This window comes from Columba livia, chromosome 2 (genome assembly GCF_036013475.1).
Source record: "Columba livia isolate bColLiv1 breed racing homer chromosome 2, bColLiv1.pat.W.v2, whole genome shotgun sequence".
Taxonomy (NCBI): domain Eukaryota; kingdom Metazoa; phylum Chordata; class Aves; order Columbiformes; family Columbidae; genus Columba; species Columba livia.
The window spans coordinates 34,327,958-34,354,707 of NC_088603.1; the positions used below are offsets into that span (position 1 = coordinate 34,327,958).

At 42.0% G+C, this 26,750-nt stretch overlaps 1 protein-coding gene across 4 annotated transcripts in view; it reads right to left on the reverse strand.

Moving 5' to 3' along the window:
* RAPGEF5 (Rap guanine nucleotide exchange factor 5) overlaps positions 1-22,493 on the reverse strand; it is a 162,622-nt gene extending 140,129 nt beyond the window's left edge. For 2 of the 4 annotated variants that reach the window (XM_065051279.1, XM_065051277.1), the window contains exon 1: positions 20,191-20,836. In XM_065051279.1, coding sequence (XP_064907351.1) covers positions 20,191-20,376 — 186 coding nt within the window. In that variant the 5' untranslated portion in view covers positions 20,377-20,836. The other 2 variants (XM_065051278.1, XM_065051280.1) reach the window with 2 other exon arrangements.
* Positions 22,494-26,750: the final 4,257 nt, after the last annotated feature.

Consider the following 26,750-nt stretch of genomic DNA (forward strand, 5'->3'; position numbering starts at 1 on the left):
AAGGTGGGTGGGTTTTTTAGTTATTATTAAAGTTTTATGCAACAATTAATATTTCTAATGATGCAAGTTATAATTTCATATTACATTATTTTGAGCTTTCAAAAGAATTCACACCAGATATTTCATACTATAAATAGAAAGATGTTCCCAGTGACAGGTTATCATTCCTTTTCAAATAGATCTAAATGAAGACATCAACAAAACAGTGAAAAGAAAGATCAGGAGTAGGAAAATGCATATTTAAAAGCTTTCCAAAGTACCTCTCGTGGCACATTTCTTGTGCTGCCAGAAAAATACCTTCTCACGAAATATTTCCAAATAAAAAAGCAAGCAAGATGGCACATCAACTTGGCAAAGACATTCTGCAAGCCAGGCAGCCTGACTCACAAGCCTGCACTACTAAAAGGAAATTTCATGAGGAAATTGTGTGTCAAACACAAGAACTAATGCCCAGGCTGTGCAATCTCCTTCCTGGAATTTTTGTAATTTGACCAGACCAGGCCCTGCACAACTGCTCTGGCTTTGAAGTCAGCCCTGCTTAGACCAGAGGCTGGATCAAACGACCTCCGGTAGGTCATTTCAAACCCAAATTATTCTGTTCTTCTGTCCTGCTCCAGTAATCCCAGGCACAACTTAATTCGGCTTCTCCTACCAGCTGTATCAGGCATGGGAAAGTCTGTGGAGGTGCAGAGCAACCCAGAACACTTTTCTGGGAGCACTGTGTGTTTGAGAAAGACTCTTGAATTCACATATTTTCATGTTATCGTTTCACTAAAACTTCTCCCCGTCACATTACCCAATGTGCCACATCTCAGCAGCTCAGCGGCTGATGTACCTCTGCTGTCAGCATCACTGCAGATAATACTGGTGCCAGAACTTCGCCTTCAGCAACCTACATTTGTCAGAGATTAATAAAAATTTTAAAGCAGACAATCAATTGAACAAGTGATTCATCTCACCTGTCACTACCTACCACCCATCTTGCAGATGTAAGTTCAAATGCTCCCTCTCTGGTGTCAGGCAAAATGAGCATCGTTAGGGACTTGATTTTCCCCCAGTGTAGGCTTAGGAGCCTTCTTGTGAACTGCCCCCATGACCCTGCTGCAAAAATGCTCACCTCTGCTGAAGAATTCTAATAAACAGCAGAAGGGAAAACATATCCAATAGTTCTGCAGCTATTTCAGTGAACACAGATGCAGGAAAAAAACTTCAAACGTTAACAAATATTCATCAGCTCTGAATGATGCTGACAATAAATAGCTAAAAATGTCAGTGCAAAGTATATATATTATGGAATAAGAAAATACATTAAAATCTTAATTTATTCAGAAGCAATATGCAAATAAAGAATCTATTTTATAGATTTCAATAGCTACAGTATATTTAATATTTTAAGTACAAAAAGACAAAGCTAAAATTCAGTGCTTTGACTAAGATTTATGAAAATACCTCACAGTAAATTGCATCAATTTAGTTTACTATTTGAAAAATGCCTATATTTCTGGCAACTTTTATTTTAATGAACTTCACACAAATGCTCCATTAATTTCTTTACAAGTGTGCAAAGGCATGTTTTAATGTCCCTGTTTTTTAATGTCGCTTGTCTCAGAGAGCTCCAAGTTTATCACTGCCTACGCAAAAAGTAGGTGACAGTTATTCCTTTCAGGTACAAGACATGGAAATTCTTTGCTCTTTGTTTCTGATAAACTGATTTTTCTGATTTTGCAGAGATCAACTGACCTACTGGACAAAGCACCAGATAGTTCAGTGTACCTCACTTTTATTCCTGAACCTAATGTGGTAGCAACCTTCAGCAAGTCATTTCCCCCTCCCACGCAATGGGAACAACCATGACCACTCTGCAGAGCACTTTAAGACCTACTGGTAAAGATCGGCTAAGGGCTAGGAACACCAAAGCTCTCTGCCAGGGTAGCCCCACTAATTTCAAAAGCCTAGAGGACATTTAAAACAACAAATAATGAATAAAACTGTTGACTTTTGCTTGTCTTACTTCTGAGGTTTTCAGAGAGCAGGAGCAGCCTCTGAGCTGGGTGAACAAGTGCTCATTAAAGAAGCTTGCAGTGCAGCCTTAATAGTTTGAAAATCTGCAGCACTGTTGTTTGTGTTGGCAGCACTTCTTGGGAACAATATTAACTTCACTGACAGTAGCTCTTGGCACAAGCCAGTGCCAACCTATTATACCACGGACTGGATAGTGGGAGTTCTTAACCACTTCCAGAAAAAAAGCTGTAATTTACATTTTTTATGGAAAAACTATTAAAGTTTAACTGTTTTAGTTTCATGAAGCAGTCAGGGCCTCCCTGTACAAAGAGCTTTAAAAGCACTCAATATGTGAGGAAAGAAAAATAATTGTTCCCTTGGATCACACAAGCAATTCCTTGGCAAAGCAGATCCAGGAACTCATCACCTGCTCTCAGCAGAGCCTCACCACTACTTGGAGCTCTGCTATTGGCGCCTTCAAACAGTCTACAGAATGGGATTACACTGACCATGATCACATCTTATTTGTGCTTGAAAACCTTTGGTCTGGCTCTTGGAGCAGGAACAAATGAAAACTCAAGTGCACTCCATCTCCAAATGGAGACTTGTCACTACTGAGATGGGGAGGGACTTAAAAACAAGGCAGTTCAAAATTCTCTGCTGGTGTGCCAAAAACTACTGCACATTTTATCATTCGACCATGATTACTTAGCAGATAGAGTAGCATAGGAAGTAGTGTGCAGTAACCATTAAATATGGAACAGGATCAGAACATGAACAGGACTTTAGTGTATACAACCAACCAATAAAAGCAGCTTAAGTGAATTTAGCTTTCATTAGACTGAGAAGTTATAGAATCAGAAAATGTCATAGATGCAAGACACAGAAGAGTCTTGTATTTTTTGGACATGGAAAAACAGCTAAAATGCCAAGTACCTAACAGATATAGGTTTTACTTAGTATGATAAGATCATAATAAAACAATATATATTACTTATTTCACGCAGATTAAGCTATTAAGAAAGTAAAATATGTACTCAGCACCCCCATAAGGTCACAGAGACAGTTCAGACATCTTTAGATAGGAACCTCCTTCATGAACATAGGTCGAACAAAAGAAGAACACCGTCTTTGAAGTTAGGCAAGACTGTACACTTGCAAACCAAAAGGTCAGTCATACATTGGGTTGCATCAAAAGGAGCTTGGAAAGTAGGTTGAGGGAGGTGATTCTGCCCCTCTAGTCCACTCTGGTGAGACCCCACTGTGTGAGTACTGTGTCCAGCTCTGGAGTCCTCAGTAAAGGAAAGACATGGACCTGTTGAAGAGGGTCCAGAGGAGGCCACAAAAATGATGGATGGAATATCTCTCCTATGAGGACAGGCCAAGAGAATTGGGGTTGTTCAGCCTGGAGAAGAGAAGGCTCCTGAGAGATCTTATTGCGGCCTTTCAGTACTTAAAAGGAGCTTATAAGAAAGATTGGGACAGACTTCTTAGCAGGGCCTGTCGACATAGGACAAGGGGTAATGGTTTTAAATTAAAAGCGGAGAGATTCTGGTCAGACATGAGGAAGAAATTTTTAACAATGAGGATGGTGAAACACTGGCTCAGGTTGCCCCAAGAGGTGGTAGATGTCCCATCCCTGGAGACATTCCAGGCCAGGCTGGACAGTGCTCTGAACAACCTGATCTAGTTGAAGGTGTCCCTCCTCATTGCAGGGGGGTTTGACTAGATGATCTTTGGAGGTCCCTTCAACCCCAACTGTTCTAAGATTCTGCTCTAGAGAGACAGATTTACTTATTTACTTACTGGTATTTTTCACCCTTAATTTTAATTACCTGCCTCTCTTCTGGTATATATCTTTATTTTCATTCTTTTTTCAAATAACAATTGTTTGCACGCATTTGATATTACTAAAGCACATGGGCATGTTGCATTATTCTGAATTTACTTGCTACAAATTTATTCATTCTAAACTTGAGTCTAGAAGTCCTTTATACTGCTGTGGAAGTCAGATCCCTCTGAGTGAGGGCTGGGGGTTTCTTTATCTCTTGAGATTTTCCAGCTGGCACCAGTGATTTTTCTCATTTTGATTTACAGGATTGAAGGGTATAACCTTTCTCCAATAAGAGACATTTGAGAATGTCATTAATAGAATTGGTCCTTATAAGGGTTTTCCTCACTTATTTATTTTCAAGACAGCATGGACGAGATCAGACAAGGCCTGTACAGGTGATCCTGCAGCTCTCCTCAGGCTTAGAGTACAGATGTTCAACCAAACTCAGTTTAAGCAAAAAGTAACAGAATTTGACAAGCTACTCCTGTGAGATTAATGCCCTCTCAATACCACACTCAAATTCATAGAAAAAGTAAGTACTAAACTATGTTGCACTAAACCTTTGTGGAGAGAGTATATATGAAAAAAATAGGAAGCCTAAATAAATAAACAAATGAATAAATAAATACATCTTCCTTCAGTTGGTTCCACATCTTGTCCCACATGTGGTCATTAACCCTGGTAATTCCCAGCCCTCAGTAAAAAACTCTCCATCAAAACAAGATCTAGTACTTAAAGCACAGAGCTCCCATCCCTTTGTTTCCTTCCTTAAATGCCTTATGAGGCTTTTAAAAAAGTATAAAGGCACAATTTTTTTTCCTTTACAAAAAAGGTAAAAAAAACCCATAATTTGAGAGTCACACAGAATCACAGAATGTTAGGGATTGGAAGGGACCTCAAAAGATCACCTAGTCCAATCCCCCTGTCGGAGCAGGAACACCTAGATGAGAGTCAAATGATTAGATTTTTTCTGTTTTTACATCTGATTAAATTATCTTAATTAATTAACCTTTACCTGCATTTACAACTATTATCTAGTTCTGTATCCCAACAGAAGTCCCACCATATGATGTCTATAACCTAGTCAATCTTATTCCCATATTCAAGGTACATTAAAAAAAAAAAAAAAAACATAGAAAATAGGAATGCTAAAGTCTAAATCCGTATGAAAAACATGTGAACATGTGTGCAGTGAATAAAAAGAAGTCCATAGAATCACAGCAGTGCAAGGATCAGAGGTGAATTGTAAGTTATGAAACTGAACATACGTAACTCTGTCAGATGAGTCTCTTGCCAAAGAGATTGAATTCTCCATGATTTCAACAAGATCTCTGTACATCAGGTGCTGCAACAAGGATTACTCCTCCAAGGGAACTTTTGAGGGGTTACTTATCTCACTGTGGAACAGGCCAGACATCCACCAGATATGGGGATAGTCCAGAAAATATGTATCATAAGATCATGTCAAGGGTTTAACTGTAGTTGGTACGGTCCAGTAAAACTCTATTAAGCAGCCTTTCTAGTCAACTGATTATAAGCTATTGTTTTAAAACAGAAGTCTCTTGCCTTGAAAGTTGTGGTTGATCTTTCCAAGGCTGTTTCAAAATGTCCATGAGGCAGTAACCACAGCCTGCACCTGCACAATCTGCAATAACAGCCCAGATGAGTATCTCATCCTTCACTGAGGACAGCAGTAGTAGCACTGTAACTATTTTTAACGAAATACGCATTAGAACACGTAAGAGAGAAGCAGAAGGACACAATGTGAACATAAGCGTGCTTATCAGTTACGTGACCTGGCGCATATAAAAGAAAAGTAGAATAGCCTCTGCATTACTCACAGCAGCAGTATAACTGAGCGTATCCTGAACAAAGCAACCTCAAAGAGCCAGCAGAACTATCTGCTGATGCTGTAGTACAATCAGAGGAAAGGACTCACATATCACTGCCTTTCTGTGGGGTCACATTTCCACCACCTGAGAACAGTCAGGCCTGGCAGCCATGGACAGGGAAAGCACATTTGAGGAGCTTCTGACCATCAGACTAAGCAGCAGCTCACGCATTCCCCATACTGCTTGGAGCTGCATCCTCCTTGCCCCACCACACACACCATGCCTCTCCCAGGATCCTCCTTTATATGTCCATCTAAAGCAGCAATGCTGAACTGAGACACCTTATTCTGCTTCACCACACTGACTCTTCACCCCAAGATTCTTAAAGGGCTGCTTTGTCCCATGGAAATAAAAGGACCAGAGGTAGAGACTGACCACATTTTTTCAGGTCTAGGAGCAAGAGAATAGTCTTTCTTCCTCTTTAATTTTCTGCATGGTAGCCAATGCCTGCAACATTGATCACTTCAATCTACTGTTATCCTCCTTCCATTTGCCCACAGTATCCTGGTTACCAACCCAGCCAGATTTAAAAGTCAGTAATAAATATAATTTTAAGTCAGCAAATGCTTTCTGACATATGCAAAGTAGGAGTTTACATAGAGGAGAGTGGGAGAGAGATGGGGAGCTGCTGCCTTTAAAAGCCAGTTCAAACAATATGCCCATGGAAAATGCTAATTAATCAGAGAATTTAGACTGAAATCAGGGAAGCAAAGTGATCAACTGGATTAATACATTGCAGTATTCCTCACTGCAGTGACTGAGCTGCCGGAGCCTAGTAATCTACCTAGTAATCTATAGTGTTTCTATAAACACTAACAAAAACTAAGATGTCATTGACACCCTAACAGTCTGCTGTGACACTCAGTCTGCCCTCATCAGTTTACTAAGGAAGCCTGGGCCAGCCTGGATGTCCTACCAAAGTAGGTAATACTTGTTCAGACTCTTCCAGTTCCTTCACCATGACAATCTCAAAAGCTCATCCAGCAAGGACATCAGAGCCACTGGTTAAACTATAGCACTAGAGTGGATTGAGATACACTGTCTTCAAGAATCTCACCCCAATCAAATCACTCCCTGTTCCATCCTTTCCCACAACAGCATCTTAGAGATGATTTCAGACCAGTCCTTGTCTCAGTGGAACCACCACCACAAACCACATGGGGTTCACCAATTTCACCTAAGCCAGTCTAAGCCTATGCCAAAAATAACTGTGGCAAATTAAACAGTTTCAGCACCTTCTTGGTATGTAGATACACACATGAGACTTGTTCTAAAAAATCAAAACTTGCAAAAAATATTAACAAATGTTTTTTTCACCTCTAATCTATTTGCTGCTTTTTCTCCATGCAATGCCATAATGTCTGTGGTGAGCACCAGACGCACCAGAAGAAGTTAACTGGAAAGGGTCTCTAGAACACCATTCCCAGCCATCAAATCCTTGCCTTGGAATTCACCTCCCTGCTCCCTCCACCAGGATATGATCAAAAGATCAGATGGGTTCATGAACAACAAAGTAAAGGGAACGGGAACGCTCTGGGGTTTGGAAGATTACACAGGAGGTTTGTTTGCATGTTTTTAGCATGCCTCATGCTTGTTGATGTTTTTAACTTCTCCACTTGTGCCAAGAGATAACAATGACTAACTTAGGAGGGAAAAAGTCACAGCATAAAGAAACAAGCATGCACATAGTGAAACTGGAGTTGGCACAGGCTGAAAAGAAGATGACTCACAGACTCTCAGTATTTAGCTTTGTTTCTAAAAGTCAGATAACACCAACAACTGCTAAATGAAAGGATGAAGATTCAGTCTTCTTTCTTGCTTAACTTAAATAATTTTTTATTTTTAAATCAGGTTTCCAGTTTTGGAAGTCTCACAAAATCTGCCATTAGTTCTTCAGTAACAGGGACAGTTTTTAACTCGGGTTTATAAAAATAAATTATTATTGTCTCTGGATAGGAGAGCTTCTTTGGCATTATTTTTATTTACAGAATGAAAGAATGTGATGTTTCCTTATCCACTCCCACCATCCTGCCATAAATTTTCCTCTAACGTGTTTTGCTATTAATAAACAACTGCAGTAGCTCCTTTTCTACAGCCACAATAAATGGATTCTCAACGAGCATAAGTTTCCACTGTTTTTAATAAGACCACAACTTTGATTTAAAAGCAGCATTGCTCGTGTTAGCTACACTTCGTGTTTAAATGCAAAAGTGCACTACGTGGACATTTTCTGTCCCTGTTTTTAACAGAGAGCTTTATAAGACTAGAGAGCAGTTGTCTGTAATGCAATGTTCTTCGAATATCTTTGGCAAGTGACTTGCTTGTTCCTAGCAGCAGTTTTACCATAAAGTTGCCTAGGTAGGAAATTAAAAAAAAAAAATAAATAAATAAAAAGAATAAACCACTCTCTTCCTCTCCCTGCTTTTTCTTCTTTAGTGTATTGGACAGGTAGCTACTTCTTAACAAGAATATTCACTACATCAGTGCAGTTTTAAAATAAAATACAGACAGCAGCAGAGCAGAGATATTCTTGCAGAGCCCTGTGCAGTGATTATGTGACAAAGTTGTTGATTACTAGTTTGTGTAGAGCCTTCCAAACAGTTGTCCATCCATTGAACATGAGTTTTGTCAGTCATGAATATTCTTCTATTTCTTACAAGAACAGGGAAGCCTTAGACATAGTGTGTTGTAACAAGATCAATACTGACATGATATAAGCTGGTTTTCTTGTATGTTCAGAGACCATCTACACAGCAATACTCTATAGTTGTATCTCTAACAGACATCAAACAGGCTCATCCTAAGACACAGAATTCCCCATAAAGAAGGTAAAGCAGTCTTTCCTGAAGCAATAGCAAAGTAATGAAGAACAAAACCAGGATTAAATGGTCAGTTTCCATTGAGGCAAAGAAATCACAAATAAGTCCCAATGGTATACCATGGGCTGAATGCTGTTCAATAAAACATATTTGTGATGTCAGTATCAGAATAAGGAAATTTTGTGACTAATCAAAATCATATAAGCAATTAGAAGTCTATAAACAACTTCAGGTGGACCTAGTCAAGGTAGGCAAGTGGACAACTCCATGTTATATTATGTTTATCCACATCAAATACAAAATAACATTCATTGGAAGGAAAAAATGCTGACAACTTATGTGGCTTTAAATTAACTATATCAGCTTAAAGAAAGCAACCTGAATGGCTGCAAAGCCATTTCAGTGAAGAACTAATCTGTGTCACCAGGAAGTCTCAAAAGATAGCAGATTGTTAGGATGAAAAGCCTATATGGTGGAGAGAGGGAAGAAATTACATGATTTATATGAATCAGCGGTGCAGTCTCATCTAGAATATTACATACAGCACAAGCCATCACAAGTTCAAAGGGACATTGCAAAACCAGACAGAGTTCAAAACAAGGTAACAAAAATTATCACAGCATGGAAAGAGTCATCCAGAGAGGCTGGGATTGCTTGCTTTAAAAACTAATATATAAAAACTAACTGTGCAGAAGCTGGAAGTTCCCTGCCTCATAAGAATAACAGAAAGGTCACTGACATTAAAGGTGTGATATTCAAAACTACTTAAAAAAAAAAAATAAAAAAAGCAAGCTTTCATTAACAACAGAATGAACCAAAACATACTTTTACTTCCCCTGTAAAGTCATTATCACCAAACACCACACACAAGGTCTGTAAATGTGAGTTCCAAGATGAGTCTGAAGTGAAAATACTAGCCAGATTCATTAAAAGGCTGAATTTGTATATGAGTAACGTGAAGAACTGTAACTACAACAGCTGGTGGTAACAACCCCCAAGAGTAAGAGTATAAGCCATCATTTCTACCTATTTGAAACCAGAAAAAAAACATTTGCCCACACACTCTCTTGAAAGCATAAGAAATGTTTTATTTGTGGCTAAAACAGTTACCTGTCAGATCAGTCTTAAAACTTATGGATATAGGACTAGATGAACCACAATCTTGACCCAATACAACATGTGTTGTGTCTACACTAGCTTCCTCTGAAATAATTGTTTAGGGTTTGGTTGTTTTTTTTGTTGTTGTTCAATAAAACCTCTACCAGTATAATGTACATATTTATTGCCACATTGAATTGCAGATTATCAACTCAAAAGTGGGACTTTTTAAGCAGGACTCAAGATAAATTCTCAGTTTATGCACACACTTTGTGAACTGAGGACAGACACCTCAACAGGAAAAAACAAGAGACATCACTCCTGCTATTCAGCTTGGAGATTCACCAGTTTTAATGCATGTCCTGGCAACCTAAGAGACCTATTGATTTGCAGCCATTCATTCAAGTGCAGTGAGAGCCATAATTAGACAAATAGCTTTGGTAAAACTAATCTGAAACTCATTTGTTTGGGGACTGGCTGTTTAATGAGATAAAACAAGAAATTAAATATCTGCTGAATGTTCCTCTTTGTATCCTTCAACACAAGAAATAAAATATAAATAAAGAGGTATTCATTTAACTACTATTATTATTTTTGCATTTTATGTATTTTGTTCCAGCAATTGCTGTCAAGGACAATTACAAAGGCAATATTTATGAATGACTATGCTCTATCAGGCTGACCAGTTTTATCTATCTTTCTCATACATGTGGATACCAAGGAATAAGAACAGTTCTTTTAATAATTTGTAAACACTCTTCGAGCTGACAGAGTTTAACTTTACGATGGCATGTACGGTGTAAGTTTTTATAGTATCCAAGGTCCATTTTTGGACATGATTATGCTATTTTTTGTGAAGAGAAGCTAAATTCTGTTTAAGTTTTCAAAAGTATTTATAACAATTAATCTAGCAGGATATTTTGTTCCTTAACTATTTTTTTCCCAACAAAATGCTGAGGAAGACTACTTGAAAGAATTCCTATGTTGCTATTACAGTTAGCACAATTCAGTGCTAGCACAGACAGACGTTACAATTTATCCTTCTCAAGACAAAACACACTTAAGCTTGGAAGACGCTGTGTCCTCACCTTTCATCTTTGGCAGCTAACTACTAGATGCTGCTTTTGTTCCTTCAGCACTTGCATCTCCCATGACTTTGGCCTTCCTTAACACCACAAATCTTGGTTCATCCTGCAACCCAGATTCAGCAGCAGATTCATAGCCCGCACCCCCAGATTTGCTTTTGCTGCCAAGAGGCTTCAGATGCTGCAGAAATGACAAACTGCAACAAAGCACTGGATTGTACATGAGCTGGGACCCAGACCAGACCTAAGGGATTCTTTTAGCTCATTCCTTCAGCCATCCAGTAAACAACAGCTTTGTGACTTTCAGAGCTAACCATGCATATGCATTGTTCTTCTCCCCTTCTTTCCATATTTTAAAAATGAATTTATGCATCACTGAAGTGCATTCACCTATGGGATGAAACGGAGCATCTGCTTAACAGTATGCAGTAGCAGTCTATGACAGCGAACTATTACATCCATCTGAAATTATGAAGTGGACCACTGAGTCTAACTCTCTCAGCCAGTACTGAGCCAGAAAACCACAATTAAATGCTTATAATCTTAAAACAAATTAAAAAAAAAAAAAAAAAAAAAAAAAAAAAACACACCTGCTCTGCTTCGGCTTCCACGCCCCAAGCAACACCATTAATTCTCAATGCTCATAAGTGGTCTGGACATCAATTTTCTGTTGGGTTTGGGGGTTGTTTGGTTAGGGATTTGTTTGTTTGTTTGTTTGTTTGACTTGGGGTTTTTTAGTTTGGTTTGGTTTGGTTCAATGGTACTTGCTTTTTTTTTTTCTTGGGAGGGAGAAATGCTTAATCCAAAATGCCATACTTCCTCTGGTTTACTGCACCTCGTTACTGACCTGCAGGCTGCATACTGTCTGCTGCATCACGAAGGGCACTGTTTGACATGCAATCCCTTTGGCCAGTAATATCGCTGTAAGCAGCCACAGCCCCTTACTTGGTGCTGCTTGTTTCACAGTCCCACCAATGATGCCAATACACAGCCTGCAGAGATGCTCAGAAGGGCCAACAGCAGGAGAAGCTACCAGCAGGTAACCAAAAGCAGACACATAAAATCCACTCCATAATTAAGCAACAAGACTGCTGGAGAGCCTTCGAACTATTCATTTCCTTATTGCTCTAATTCATGCAGCCCATGTGTGTCTCAGTCATGTAAAGACTTAGGTATGAGGTTCAGAAAGCAAGGAAAGAAAGCAAACCCTCCCCAAATCCAGAAACCAAACCAAACCAAAACAACTTGCATTCCTTAAAATCAATCTTTTAAAAAAGGCAAAGCAGAAATCACCTGACATTTCAAGCTTTAACAGGTTAATTTAGTTACAAAACTGAAGGTAAAAAATATTTACTGGTGCTATGAATACAGCTATACTGGTATTTATATAAATTGAAGGGCTTTTTTTTTTTTTACTTTCAATAAGCAGAATATTTTCTTTTTGCACTATGAAAAAATATATTGGCTTTAAATCAGTTGGCCTGCTGTGTTCTCTCTGGGAAAATATCTTGTGAAAAAGGAATTCATCAGAATAAACTGTAGAGTATTTAAATATTAATAATTGACCCCAGCTTAATACAACAGCCATAAGTAGATCATTTTACAAGGTCAGACTAACCCAAGTCAAACTACAAGTTAACTGACATAAAAGATGCTGTGACAATTATGAATAGCTACTGCCTTTTACATCTGGAACTTGAAAATATTCAGATCCTGCTTCCATGGCTTTTAACTTTAGAGCCCAAATGACTTCATTTTTATCCTTAAACCTTTGCCAAAAGTGCAGATATAATGAAAAATGTTCAAATCAAAAGGTGTCATATGGGTGAAGTTTTAAATCTAAACATTGCACAATCTAAACAATCTAAACATTGCACAAAAATGGATCCGTGAACATGGACCCCAAGGGATCTTCATGGCAGCCTGACTCAGAGCAAAAGAGGTTCTGGAGTTTGTGTACAAAGAAACGTGCCCTGTCATCTTCAGCAGGGCAAGGCATGGATGGTGCAGGCACGCTGGCCCTGAGGAACTACAGAAGAACTGGGTACCCTTGTTCTGTCCAGGATGTCCCATTTTATTTTCAGTCCTACAGCACCATACTGAGCCTAAACCAATGCTATGGCTCTTTTTCTAAACATTAGTATGAACCCCAAATAGAAGATGTCTCACATGCCAAGGAGACGACCACCATGGGTAGAGAGGAGCACCTCAGCTATAGCTGAATAAGCAAGTTATATAGCATAAATACAAAGTGACATAATATAAGTTACCTAGTGTAAGTATAAAGTTACATAGTATAAGTATAAATTCGCAGAGTACAAGTATAAAGCACAAGCAACTTCCTTTCCCATATGTGAAATATTACTTTAATTGTTACATATTATGGATAAAACATCTGTTTTGTTACAACAACTTTCCATGAATTAGGTTGAAAAGATGGCATAATCTGCTTTCGTTTTTTTCCCCTGCTTTTAAAAGCTATCGCCTCCTATTTTCAGTGTTTTCATCAGCATAAAAATGTACAGCTTGTTTTGCAATTTCATCACAGAGCAAATGGAATTCAAACCACTGGGGCCATACAAGTTACAACAGCTGAATACTAACGTTAACTGAGTTTGTCATAATTGTACAGTGCGGCACTTGTCCATTTATCTTGGTGGACGGGAAATCTAGCGTGAATTAACCAGTAGTGCAGGTTTGAAACCAAGCAAATTAAAGTATACAGTTCCACAAAGTGAATTTTGGTTTTTCCCTTTAAATAGATAACTGAGGGGGCAATCAGCTCACATTTAAATCAAGCTTTTCTGCAAGATGTAACACTAGCAGAAATGTTGTAAGCACTCTAACACATTCCTTTTAATTCCAGTGGAGCTGATCTTATTTCCTGCATAGATTTCCCTGATGGGTTTCTGAGCCACACATGGCAACACCACATCTGAGGACACACAGGCTACACCCCTCAGAAACAGGAGCAAAACGAAAAGTGAAAGTAGCAAGGTCCTTGTTCAATCAGAGTTACAAACACATGCAGGACTGACCGATATTTTCTTTTGGAGTCCCTAACTAAAGCTGTTATTACTAACACAAGAAAAGCAGTGCTTAAAGACTAAGCATGGGCAAAATTAGCTCCACATATTTTCACCCTGAGCTTGATTTGCAGAGGAGGAAAGGAGTTAAAGACAGTGTTTTATAGCAGACAACTGTGGACTTACCAGGATACGCTCTGGCCAAAACAGAGACAATAAGCTCAGAACCTGTCCCAAGCTTAGACCCAGCTGCTGCATTTTCTCTGTGTCAAGAGGCCGATGTCAATTTTTGGCACCTTCCATGAACAAAAGCCACATGATGGCACCTCTTCCCCATGTGTTGACAGTGGCACCTGTTAGTCCTGCACCCGGCCCTCCCCAGGGGTGCTCAAAAGCAGCTGAGATGTCAGTCCAAGCACTGCCAGCTTCACCCCCAGTGCCAGTGTGAGACCACAGGCAGTAGGCAGCATCCTGCTAACCCGATTAATCCACAGCCACATGGAGAAAAAATAACTTTGCATTCTGCAAAACTTATTAGGTCACTTCCTAGAGCAGAAAAGGGGGCTTGCCTTCCATTTCATTCCACTGTAGTTAATTGAACCCTGCCGTAACTTCTCAGATGTCATAACACATGGGCTATTCTCAATTTACTAATTCACTGAACACTGACTGTGAAAAAAATTATTATGCAAATAAACACCAGAGACACTGAAATTCCCCATCAGCTACCATGGTCACTGTCACTAAGCTGTTTTACTCATTACTCAACATTTCATGTGTCACCAGTCACAGACCTGACAAGTTAAAGGATACTGTGAAAGACAATTATCTTAATCAAATACATTTAGCAGGAATACATAATAAGCCCGATTACAATAGGAAAAATTCAAGACTACTTACTGAGACTATTTTTAGTCACTTAATAACTGACAAAGTGATGGGGGTATTAAGTTACTGAGAAGAATCTCTATAGCAGGCTTTAAAGCAAAATGTCACCAATATCAATCAGCCTACTTCAATAATACTTCTGACAGTAAAACTTTTGATTCACTGAGCCAATCTCATGGTTTTATGTGCTGATTTCAGCCAGTGCAGCATCTACACACCACAACACCACATCTCTTTAATGCAGGAAAAATGCCAAAGTTGAAGCTTCTATAGTACATATAAACATGGGTACCAGAGCAATTGTTCTCCTGATTTTTTTCTCCTCATTAACAATACTGGTCAAATGAGCATAAAGGTGCAAATGAAATGTGTTGATGTCACAAAATGAGAAGCATTGTCAAAACAAATGTAAACAGAATGACATACAGGAATATTAGCTGGCTTTGAGAAGTGGAGTGTTAGGAAAGCGGTGTAATTCAGCAGCATGAAACACAAGGTCACTGAGGCACCACTAAGAAAAGGAGCTGCCAACAGGATATGGACTGCTATAAATGTCAGTCCTCGATGGGAAGACTACCTGAGTACAACGCAAACCTTGGGTCAGTCAAAATGTGACTATCAACCAGCACCATAATGTAGCCATGGAAAGAAGGTCTGGAAATTCTGAGTATTTCCAGCAGGGAATTTCTAGTGTCCTGGCAAAACCTCATCTACAACAACACTACAGTCTCCCCAATCACAGGATTAATTGATTAGGGGACAGTAACTTGAATAACATAAGCAGCTGAAAGATTCTTACAAGAAGTGAAAAAAGGTTTAGCAAAATATGAGCTGAGAGGTTCGGATACTCATTTAATTAAAACAGATTGCATATAATTTGATTTTTTTCCCCTGCCAAAGAAGAGTTGCCTCCAACAGCATGACAACTGCCAGTGCCAGAATATATGACAGATATCTCTAATACACTCCAACCCTCCAGCTATTTTCAGCTCAGGAACCTTCTGTGCCTGGTGAAGATTATGTATGTTCAATACATTTCCACAAACTTATCCAGTCTCACCCTGAACTCACGTAAACTTTTAGCATCCATACCCTAACTCCTGTGGTTTATTTTCAACCTGTCACCTTACAGCCTGACATACACATTCAGCAATGTCACTAAAAACAGAGCTAAGGTGAAGACAGTCTGAGAACATCTTCCTGTCTGAAGACCTCTAGGAACCTCATAAAAGGGGTCTCAGAAGAGAAAATAGTCATGGTGCCTCTTCAACTTCCAGCAAGCCAAAAGACAAGTCCCATGGCAAAGGTTTGTACAGGTGAGCAAGATCTTTCATAATACCAGAGTAACAGGGTTTGACACCATGACATCCAAAAGGTTTTTCAGCTCCACTGTTGTAACAAAAGGCAACATCCATGCTCATGTATAACAACACTGTTTTGCTTATGTGTAAACGTGAACCTAGAAAGCAGAAGAGATAATTTTAAATGCATGTGTGTTTCTGCATGTGTGCAACATAATTCCTCCTCCGAATTCTGAGTGTTGCCCTGCTCTCTCAGGTGTTAAGGAAGTTTACTCAGGAGCAGCATTAGCTCCATTAAGAGTCCAACAGACTGTGGTGAAAAGGCTTTTTGGCATGATGGAGTGACTGCTCCATCGACGTGCCTGCAGGGCCTCATCGCTGGGGTTACTGGTGCTTCCAGGGACAGGGACCTGTATTTCACCATCAGTTACAAGAAAAAGGGAAGGAGAGGAAGACATCTTTAGCAAGCACCAGGAAGAACAGCAAAAACAGTTCATAACCAAATGCTCATGCTTGCTACATGTACACTTAACACATACCTCAAGGAGGCAAACTGGGAAACAGAAGGGTTCTACTTTCTAAAAATTTTGAGAAAACACATGGCAGAGTGGAATAGTTCCACAGGGCACAGTGACTCACGGCAGCAGAGCCCTCCTCTGCCTTTGCACAAACTCACACACAAACACAACTACCACAGCAAAAGACTGGATCATTTTCTGCTGATTTATCCAGCATAAACAAAGAAGCACCAAGCAGAGACTGAGCAGTAAAACCAACACCTCACAGCTCACCCTGCAACTGCAGCCTAACCCCCAGTGCCACCTCAGACACCTGTGCTGCACCCACCCTAAGACCAAATTTAAGAAAAAACACCATAAGGGGCAAAGCCAACATCCAGTTCAAAGTCCAGGAGGTATTTAAAAAAAAAAAAAAACACAAACAAAAAACCAACACATTGGGTTTTCCTAGCAAACGAATTAGAGGTTAGTTTTATGTGCTATTAAACAGTCTAGTGCCAAAGGCCAAGGACTGAAAAGCTCAAATCTATTTTAAAAAGTAATCCACCCCATATTGGTTTGTAAAATTTATTCCATTTGTTTGTATACTATCCTCTGCTAGGCAATGCTTCCCAACCCCACACACACACCACAGGAAGTATTTGAACCGCATGCAGTAAAGTACATCCTTAAAACAATTACAGCATCCTTAACACTTCCATTATATTTTATTATCCATAGTCCCCAAGCATGCACGCATGTAGATTATCCCTGCTTTATAGATGAGGAAGCAAATAACACTGCAGGCCGTCCCTCAGCAAGTCAGCATCAGAGGCAGACCCCCTGTTCAGGGGTCATAATATTTTTCTAGGAAATTAAACAAGCCAGAATTTCAGCTGGTCAGCATTTACTTGAAAACAGCTCACCTAAGTGAATAACATTCCTGATAAAACCAGCTGGACAAATAAGACTCTCAGCTTGGTGTTTGAACAAACAAAAAAGCATGAAGAAAAAGTCACTAGAGAGGAAGATCAGACTAAGGTTATTCTTTTTTTTCAAAGGGATAGAGGGAAGGGAAATTTCATAAACAAACAAAGCCTTCCAAAAATGAACTTTGGATTAACTTGAAATATTTTGTTGAGGTGAATAAAAAATAAATTTCTGTTTAATATCTATGTTATGCAACCTTACTCCAATCTTATTTTAAGACTTCTTAAATTTAAGAGTCATGTTTAAAAGGGAAAGTATAAAAAATGCTGCATTTTAATAATTGTAACATACCCCTTCACTTTCCCAAATACTGTCATTTTGACAGTTGAAATTATTCTCCACATTAAATAGAAATATGTGAGAAGTGTTGTGCCCCTAAAATTCAATTTCTGGGGGGAAAAGGCACACGCACAGGGCAGACAGGAATCAAGATGGGGCACAACTAACAGAGGCAGACTGCTCCCTGGAGAATCACGTGTGTGGGAGAGACCATCCATGCACCCCAGGTGTCCACTTTGTTTCCAAAGGGAACAAGTCACATTAACCTCGCTACTGGACTCCTAGAACTACCTGCACCTCGGAACACCCCACCAGACACTTGCCCTCAGGAATAATTCCATCTTCAGGAGAATCCCTGCAAACTCTGAGACGGTAGAGCATAGCAGACTTGTTCTCCACACAGGACCAAGCCACCAGACAGAAGGTCCTGCTGGAGCCATACAGCACCTCCACACAGCATCACCCACTGTTCCCAAGATCTGGGTTGACTCCAGCCTGCCTTACAAACTCACCATCCTCCCTCCAGCCTTCTTCCTACCAGGACAGACGGTGAAGAAAAACTTTGCAAGATGACCCACAGGGTACCGGGAAGTGAAGCCACAGATGACACTAAATCTGTCACGTACTGTTTGCTGGGCCGTAACGCAGCACATCAGCAAAGACAGGCAGAGCCTCAGCTGGGACTATATAATACAAGATGTGACCAAGGCTTCAGCAAGCACAACTGAGCAGCTGCATGACCCAGGAGCTACCCAGGCTTCTTACCAGGGTGTGAACTCACCCACTCCAAATATTTACAGAGCAACTGTTGTACCACTCATCAAATGCTTTCAGTAGCAGTGAGGAATAGCCATGAGGATAAAACTAAGCCTGCTCTGTATGGTGTTTCCCTGAAGCACCATGAATTTGTTGTGCTAAAGCACTATTTCAGACCTGCCTGCAAACAAACGTAGTTACCAGCAGCAGTTCTGCACTGTTTCTGATCTCACTGAACACTTCATCCACTTCTTTGGTAGCATGCTTTTAGAGTGGAGTAAATTAAACTCAATTCAGAAAAGGACTCATCTTCATTGGAAGAAAGATATCCATCAGGAAAGTCCTGTTATGGCAGAGCAAGTCTTGGCTATTTGAAATTAACTGAATCCCCTTAGCTCTGTGCTCATATGGACATCTTGTCAAGTAGATTACTATTCCACCTGAACAATAAAAGTCATTAGCCATCTCCATGCAGACTAGTCTTTACTCTGTGGGTTAAACTCACTTGAGGAAATAAATTAATCTAGAACAGGAATCTGAATCAAAATATTACTCAGAAATAGATATTCTGCAGTAAATTTACATACTACCTTAATACTCTTTATCTTCCTTGCATGCATATCTTCTAATAACAAACCATTCGCCCAGGAAGTTGGCTTTAAATTCATACCCCACTATATTTCGCAACAACTTCCCTGTGCAGATAAAGCATTTATTTACATCTATAAAGTACTATAAAGTTGATGAGGGTACAAATACACATTATGCCAACTTCTCCCTACTAATTCCCCACACAGGCTTTTATCAGTGCACCAAAACTACACAGCAGCTCTCTTGATTCCCCACATAGACAAACCAAGCCTGTTCAGTTCAACAACTCAGCTGGTGGGTTTAAGTCCAGTTTTGGCCTGCAAGCAGTTTTGCTGTGACCTGATGACAATCCCACCCCCATGATTTGGCTCAAGTCACAACCAGAAGATTCCTCAGCCATGAGTGGCTGCTCACTGCAGCTGGGAACCACTGGAGGTGTCACACCATGCTTCACCACAGCACTGCTTCCCACCAAGCCAGCCCCACAAAGCCATACCAGCCTTTCTAAAAATGAGTGAACTTAAGTGAAATTTGGCTAGGGAATCCCATGACGCCCACCTATCCCCATGGCCTCAGTCTCTGAATACATCCAAGATGGGTGGCAGAGCACACCCAGAAAGCCCTTTTAGCTGCAAACACTCCACTGCATGCTGAAGTTCAGTGCTTTATCACACAGTTGCACAAGTGTCCAAGCACACCTGCACAGCATCTCCTGACAGGTGAGCACATGCATTGGACCACACAAGTTCTGCCGCATGGGAGGGAAAAGGAGGGAAGAGAAGAGCCAAAGGAAGAACGAGGAGATCCCGACAGACATTTCATTTTTTATCACAGCTGGCATAGGCGGGTCGAGCCCGGGGCCGGCCTGCGGGCACCCCTGCCCGGAGACCGCCGAGGTGCCGCCTCATCGCGGAGCCGCCCGATCGCCCCCCTTCCGTCCCTCCCTCCCTCCCTGCCTGCCACCCAGCGGTTCCCCGCGGGGGTCCAGCGCCAGGAGCCCGCGCCCGTCCCCCACCGCGGCTCGGCCGCGGGCGCTGCGGGCGGCGCCCCGCCTGCCCCGGGCACCGCCGCCCAGCTGGCAGGGCGGGGGGGCGGCGGGGGCACTGCCCCGGGGCGCCCGCGGGCTCACTCACCCGGCCGGCGGCGGCAGCGCTCTTCCTCCGCAGTGTCAGTCCGCTCCGCAGCAGCGCCGGCAGCTCCCGCAGCTTCTGCCGCAGCTGCACCGGTGGCGGCTCGTGGGCTCCGCCGCCGGAGGTCCAGCTGCGGGCCAGCTCCGCGCCCTCACACGGCGACGGCATCTTTACGGAGCCCACGGCCATGCCGCATCCCTGCCGGGCTGCGGCGCGCAGACACGCTCGCCCGCCCGCTTTGCCCGCCCGCCTTCCCCTCGCGTCGCCCCAGCCCCGCTCCCACCCACAGGCAGGCACACGGGCAGGAGGTAGGCAGGCACACGGGCAGGAGGCGGGCAGGAGGCAGGCAGGCAAACGGGCAGGCGCTCGCACGCACCGCGCTCCACTCGCACACCTTCCCCTGGCAGCGCCGACCGCGGCCTCCACACTCCGCGGCCCCGCCGCCGCGGGCAGCCCCGGGCGGCGCAGGAAGCCCCGCCGACCCTCCACCCCTCCCGCCCCGCGGCTCCGGCAGTGATAAAGTGCAGGTAATGAGAAGGGTGGAGGAGGCGCGGGCGGGAAGAGGCAGAAAGTCCTGTTAACTCCTTTGCGCTCGGAGATCGCCGCCCGGGCTGTGTCCCCACTTCTCCCTGTGACCTGCGCCCAGCACAGAGCCCGTACCCACGGGGAGGAACACGGGGAAGAGGCGACGGGTCCGAGCTGAGGCAGGAGGAGTTCAGGTTCCTCCAGGGGCTGGGCGGTGTCGGTCGCTCCTGGAGGTTGCCAAGGACAGACTGGATAGAGCCCCGAGCTGAGCCTTGCCTGGGCTGGAGACATCCCAGGGTCCCCACCTGCCTCCGCCACCCTATGATCCCCAGGGCTTATTTATGGTTGTACGGATTGAAGCGCTTCCCTGCTCCCTTCCCAGTGGATTCTTGACTCAGTGAGGTATTTCGCCCTCCATGTCAGTAATGGCACTGGAGAAACTGACCAGTTCATCTCAGGTGAATACTTGCTTCCAGTCATTCAGATGCCAGAAACTAGGTCCTTCCTTCGTGTAAGGAAGAAAGGTACATTCAAGGCATTTATCTGGAATTCAATACCTTGAATTACAGAAGCTTTATTTAATCTCTGGAGTCTGCCTTTTCTGTCTCAGTGGTACAGGTGTCGCTTCCTTTCTGCCACTCGATTCTCATCTGTTTAGATCAAAGAACTGAATGTAAAGTGGGGCTCTCCTTACATATATCTTCTGCCTCAGAGCTACAAATAAGGCTGCCATGCTCTTCCAGGTTGAATGGATCAGTGCCTAAATGTCTTGGTAAATGGCATTACAGTCAAGTCACTCTCACAGACATTATGGAAAGCTGTCACCCTGTTCCAGCCATGAGGTCCCATTGGTTTCAGGGACTGACCCTAGTACACATCCAGCCCTGCAGGGAACTGGCTTAACCATGAAACTAACCTTGCAAAAAAGGAAATTTTTTCCTCACTGGTATGCTTCCTAAAGGAACTCCTCTGGAATTGCAGAGGTACCCACAGTGAAAGGGATGTGGCAGATGTACCCAGCCTGTGTCAGGGTGCTGAGATGCCCCTTCCAGCATCAGTATGACATTGGGTTATCTGTCACCTGAATGCAGCAGCAGTAGCTTGGCCTTTTGGCTATGCTGGCCTGACAGCAGGCTGCTCTGAAAAGCTGATCCTGCCTAGAACCCATGGATGTGTACTCCCTTCATATCCGTTACCCAGGATCTGGTAAACATCTGACTCTGGTCAGCTGATCAATCAATCTGGTGGAAAAATAACACCTCAGAAAATAACGAATTTTCCATTGTCCAGACAGCTGAATCAATCCACATTGTGACCACACAGCTGCAGAATCAAGGAAGACAGAACCGGGAAGTGAGGGAAAGCAGAACTGCTCCTTTCAGCAGCTGTCCATCATTAAATCAGCTTAACCACATCCTGTGTGCATGACTTCATGAGCAGCACAAACCAGGCCTACGCAGGGACTTGTGAAAAGGATGGGGTTTGCACCAGCCACGTTCTGCCATCACCTCCTTCTTGGTGGTACCAACGATCATTACCAATTACACAAGGCAAATCTGAAAGGTTAAGTGTAAAATAAAAATCAGTTATTTTAGAGGAGTGATATGGCCCAAAACACAGAAAAGGGACAGGAATGTGGCCACCATGACTTAGATGAAAAGTGTGCTGCAGACCCCTCGACCCCAAAACACCAGGGAGATCTGTGAGCCCCAGCTGGCAACATCAATGCCAGCCCTTTTGCAAGGGCAAGTGGGATTATTGCATGAAGATGCTTTAGCCAAGGCCATGTTGCATAATCAGGTGTCAGGAACATGACGAGCACTGGCTGTTCTGTGTGATACCTCATGTCCCAAACATTTCTATTATTTCACTTGATTTGTGCTCTCCAGCTGCCCTACAATGTGGTTTTGACAGCTGTGTTGCCTGGCAGCCACTTTGTCACAGCTCAGGATGTAATTATAAGGAGAGGTGTATCTACACCCAAAAGAATAATGGATCCATCCTGTACAGGCTTCACAAAAGGACCGTGTCCTTTGTCCGAGTCTTTAGGCACTGCTACAATACAAACAGCAATAAGACAACTCAATAAAGTGTGACTTAATGTGAAGGACTGGAGTATAATCAGAAGTAATTTGATTTTGTCAAGAAAGGGTAAAATTATGCCAGTGCTCAGAATTTCTTGTTTGTTTTTTTTTTTTTTTGACTGAGCAAGATAAGTATAACTTGTGAACAGTGTCAAAAGAGCAATGAATATGCTCTGCAGTGCGTTTAAAAATAATCAGCTGCCGGATAACATAATTTGGACTAACAATTGCCAGGAAAACGTAGTAGATAGTAGTTAGACCTTTCTATTTCTAGTTTGGATCATTTCAGTTTGGGGGAATATCATGATAGGAATTGTTTCAAATTAAATGTACTGCTTTTCTTTTTGTTGAGTTGCAGAAGGTTTAGCTTGGTGAATGAGTCTGATACCTGTTATTTTTCCTCACAGGAAAGTAGAGGGAGCAGAGGGCAAAACTACATCTAGTCAGGAAGTACCTGGCAAAAGAGTTTTACTAAAAGCAAAACAAAAAACATAAACAAACAAACAGTGTTGCTCTCAAAATGTCGTGTTCAGAAATTCTCACTTCCAGTGAACTGTCACTGCAGGGAGAGCAGGGCTCTGCGGGAATGGGGTCCCTGTTCTCGACAGATTTGGCCCTGGCTGACTGCGGATTTCCTGCCCCTTGCAGGCACCAGCAGTAACACAAAAGGGATATCAGATCCAGTGACCATGTGCAGGCACTGGGGAACTTCCAATTCTCCAGATTAAACAGTTTTCATTTGGTACAATATAAAGCAAAACCAAGGAGATACTTTCTCCAGTGCTTCTAGCGAGAAATGTAGGTTTGAATATACCTCCCAGAGTCAAGTCTGCACAGGGTTTTTTTTCTCTCACTTTCAAGAGACTTACTATATAAATATAGAAACATCTATGTTTAAATGGATACAGGATGGAGTCTGGACACCTAAGCAACTCCACTGCAACTTTACAGATGTGGGGCCTGGGAGTGTCTGCTTTTTTTGAATGTGTTTGTTTTTCCTTCATGGTGTAGCACAATCAAAAGAAATGCAGTAAAAACAATACAAGTTGTTTCATGCCCACACGCATTTCATACAGTTTTTAACTAGACCATTGAAAAAAAAAATAAAATCTGGAAACAGACCTTTCCTGACAAAGCATAATAAACTCTCATTTTGGATGTAAACTATGATTTCTTGACCCTGTTGGAATCATTGATAGATGCCACTTTGAATTTCCCTGCATGAAGACAGGCAGTGCAGAGACAGAACTGGGGAGTACTGGGATACAGGAGCTAGGTGTAAGGATGTCATGGAGAGGCAGCAACTCTGACCCAGCTGCTTGCAGCAGTCCTGTCCGAGTATTTGCTCTCCCTGACCTGGCAGGAGGCATTCAAAAGAAAGCAAGATTTTTCCAAAGCAACAACCCACTGTACAACCAGCCAAACATCACTTCTCCTTCCCCAGGCAGTCCTGCCAGAACGGGGACCAGGGGAGGGGGTGATGCTTTTCTAGCCTTTCATAAACAGAGTTGATTCTCTTCTTCCCATCTCATCAGAAAGCTAGCAAGCAGGTTTTTCTTTGTAATGCCTCTTTCCCCATGCAGGAGGAGGTGACCTGTGTGCTGCCCACCTCCCTGTACCACATCCAGATGAACTTCAAAGTAAGTCCTGCTAGACTCAGCCCATGCTCTCACATGAACAGTATCCTACAAACTTTAATTTGCCAAATGTTACTCCAGGACCAATGTGTGTGAATTGCAGACTGCCTCTGTCACGCTCTGAGACCCTGCCAGCTCTTAGACACAAGGCAGCCTGGCCTGGGAGATTTTTATTTCTGGCTTTAAATGCATTATATGCAACGACCCTGTAAAAGCGAAGGGCTGGGGAAGGCTTCGTGCCATCCTGTTGGTTCAGGGCCTCACAGGAGTTTCAGGGTGCAACTCCCAGTCCCAAGAAGGGACATTTGTGCCCCTCATCACTTCACTGACCAGCACAAATGTGGCAGGTGACTAGTCAGGCTCCACAGTGTGGGCCAGAGATACGCTGCGGAAGTCTGGGCACCTCTCACCTTCTTCTGGCTTGGTTCATCCAACTTTAAAACAAAACCAACCTGTTCACCCTCAGAGCTGCTAGGGATCTGCTTTTTGGCTGAATAACCTGCTTCAGGTTTTTGAGTTGTTAGCTCCCTTCCAACCTGATCAAAGAGTGGGATCTCAGTTCTGTTTTAAATGTTGTATATCACCAACTTACTGTGGATACAAATAGCATGAATGGATTATCAGAGCCGTATACATCAGGGGCATGTATATGGGTCATGCATACTTACACAAAAAATCATTGTTTTAGTTTCCCTTTTTTTTTTTGAAAGAAAAATTTCTGGCTAGTTTAGTAACATGTTATCACATAGACAAATTATTCAGTGACTTAAGCTCAGAAGCACTGCTTGCAGCATTTCTGAGATGGGAAAGGCCAGCAAAATGTAACATATGCTCAGCAATGGAAAGATACCAAAATGGGAACAGAGGACAAGGAAGCAGGAGATCAGTGCAGGGTGTGACTTGAAAGACAGCAGAATGGGAATATAACTACAAAAGAGAAGTGAAGAGGTGAAAGATAAAGGCGATGAAATAGTAGTAGGTGAAATATTCCAAGTAGTTTCATGATTCGTATGACTCATAGCTGGAAAGGCTAAAGCTGCCTCTGTTAATTCAACCCCCAGTTTTCTCTTGACAGCCTGTGAACCTCTTCACTTCAGCTTTTGACCCTTTCCTCCTGTGTCACGTTAGCAGCCACCTGTCCCTCTGCCCTCAGTACTTCTTCCAACCTTCAAAACTGAAGGCATCTTCAAATGGCTGCTCAGCCCATGTCCTGCCCTTGTTTCCTACAGGGAATCAGGACACGGTCCCTGCTATTGGGTCTTCAGTGCTCAAAGATGACAGAGCTCAGGAGCATCCTGAGCCACCAGGGTTGTTGCTGCTGTTGTTTGAACCAGAATTGTGGCACCTGTCAGAGGGTGGGTGGAAGAGAGAGTGCAGGGGGTTGTTTGTAATCCTAACTGAATCTCTTTTTCGTATTTCCTTTGCCATTTGGTACTTTTCAAGAATCACTGGGCCATGATGACAAGGGCAAAACTAATGTAAGTACAGCCAAAAGCATTGTTTGGTGCATGGCAAAACTTTTGCTTTAATACAAAGCCGAGGAAGAATGCATTCCCTGTGGTTTGCCAGAGCTAATGAACCTGACTCAACTCTTCAGTTTGGTTTGTCTTTTTAACATACTTGGAAGCAGGGGACCTTACGACCCCTCAGGGAAATTAAAACTCTTAAAGCTCTCATGTTTGGCCTTTTCTGTCAAAACAATGCTGTCATTGAGCTATTGCTCTGTCTCTCACAGGCCAAAATTAAACTGCAAAGCCAATAAGATCCTCAATGGAGATTGTTCAGTATTTTTTTTTTAACTAAACACAAATCTCAAAATGATGAATCAATGTCTTTTAATTAAAAATTAAAAAAAAAAAAAAAAAAAAAAAACACAACCAAACAAAAACAAACAAAAAAACTAACAACAACAACAACACACCATGTAAATGGACCTCTGGAATCAGGAAGTTTTTCTGACAGTTGCAACCAAAATTCAAGTTCTTTTAACCCAGGCACGTGAGCATACGTGTGATTTTTTTTTTTTTTTCAATGTCTAATGTAAGAAGCTTTAGCTACATTTACAGAAGAGATTGTGTAGGAGATTTTGAAAGAGACAAATTGCAATTAGGTGCTAAATTCTCACTGAAAGTTAATGGGAAATCTCCCCTGTGTGACTGATGACTGATCTGCATATTTATCTTTTTTCCTTAGCTGATAAATTCTGTATTTATGTTTTAATTCACATTTTCTGTTTTAATGCATATTTTATGTTTCTTCTCCATATGTATGTGTGAGGATGCTTTAGTCCAATTTTATAGAAACTGGGTTTAAGACA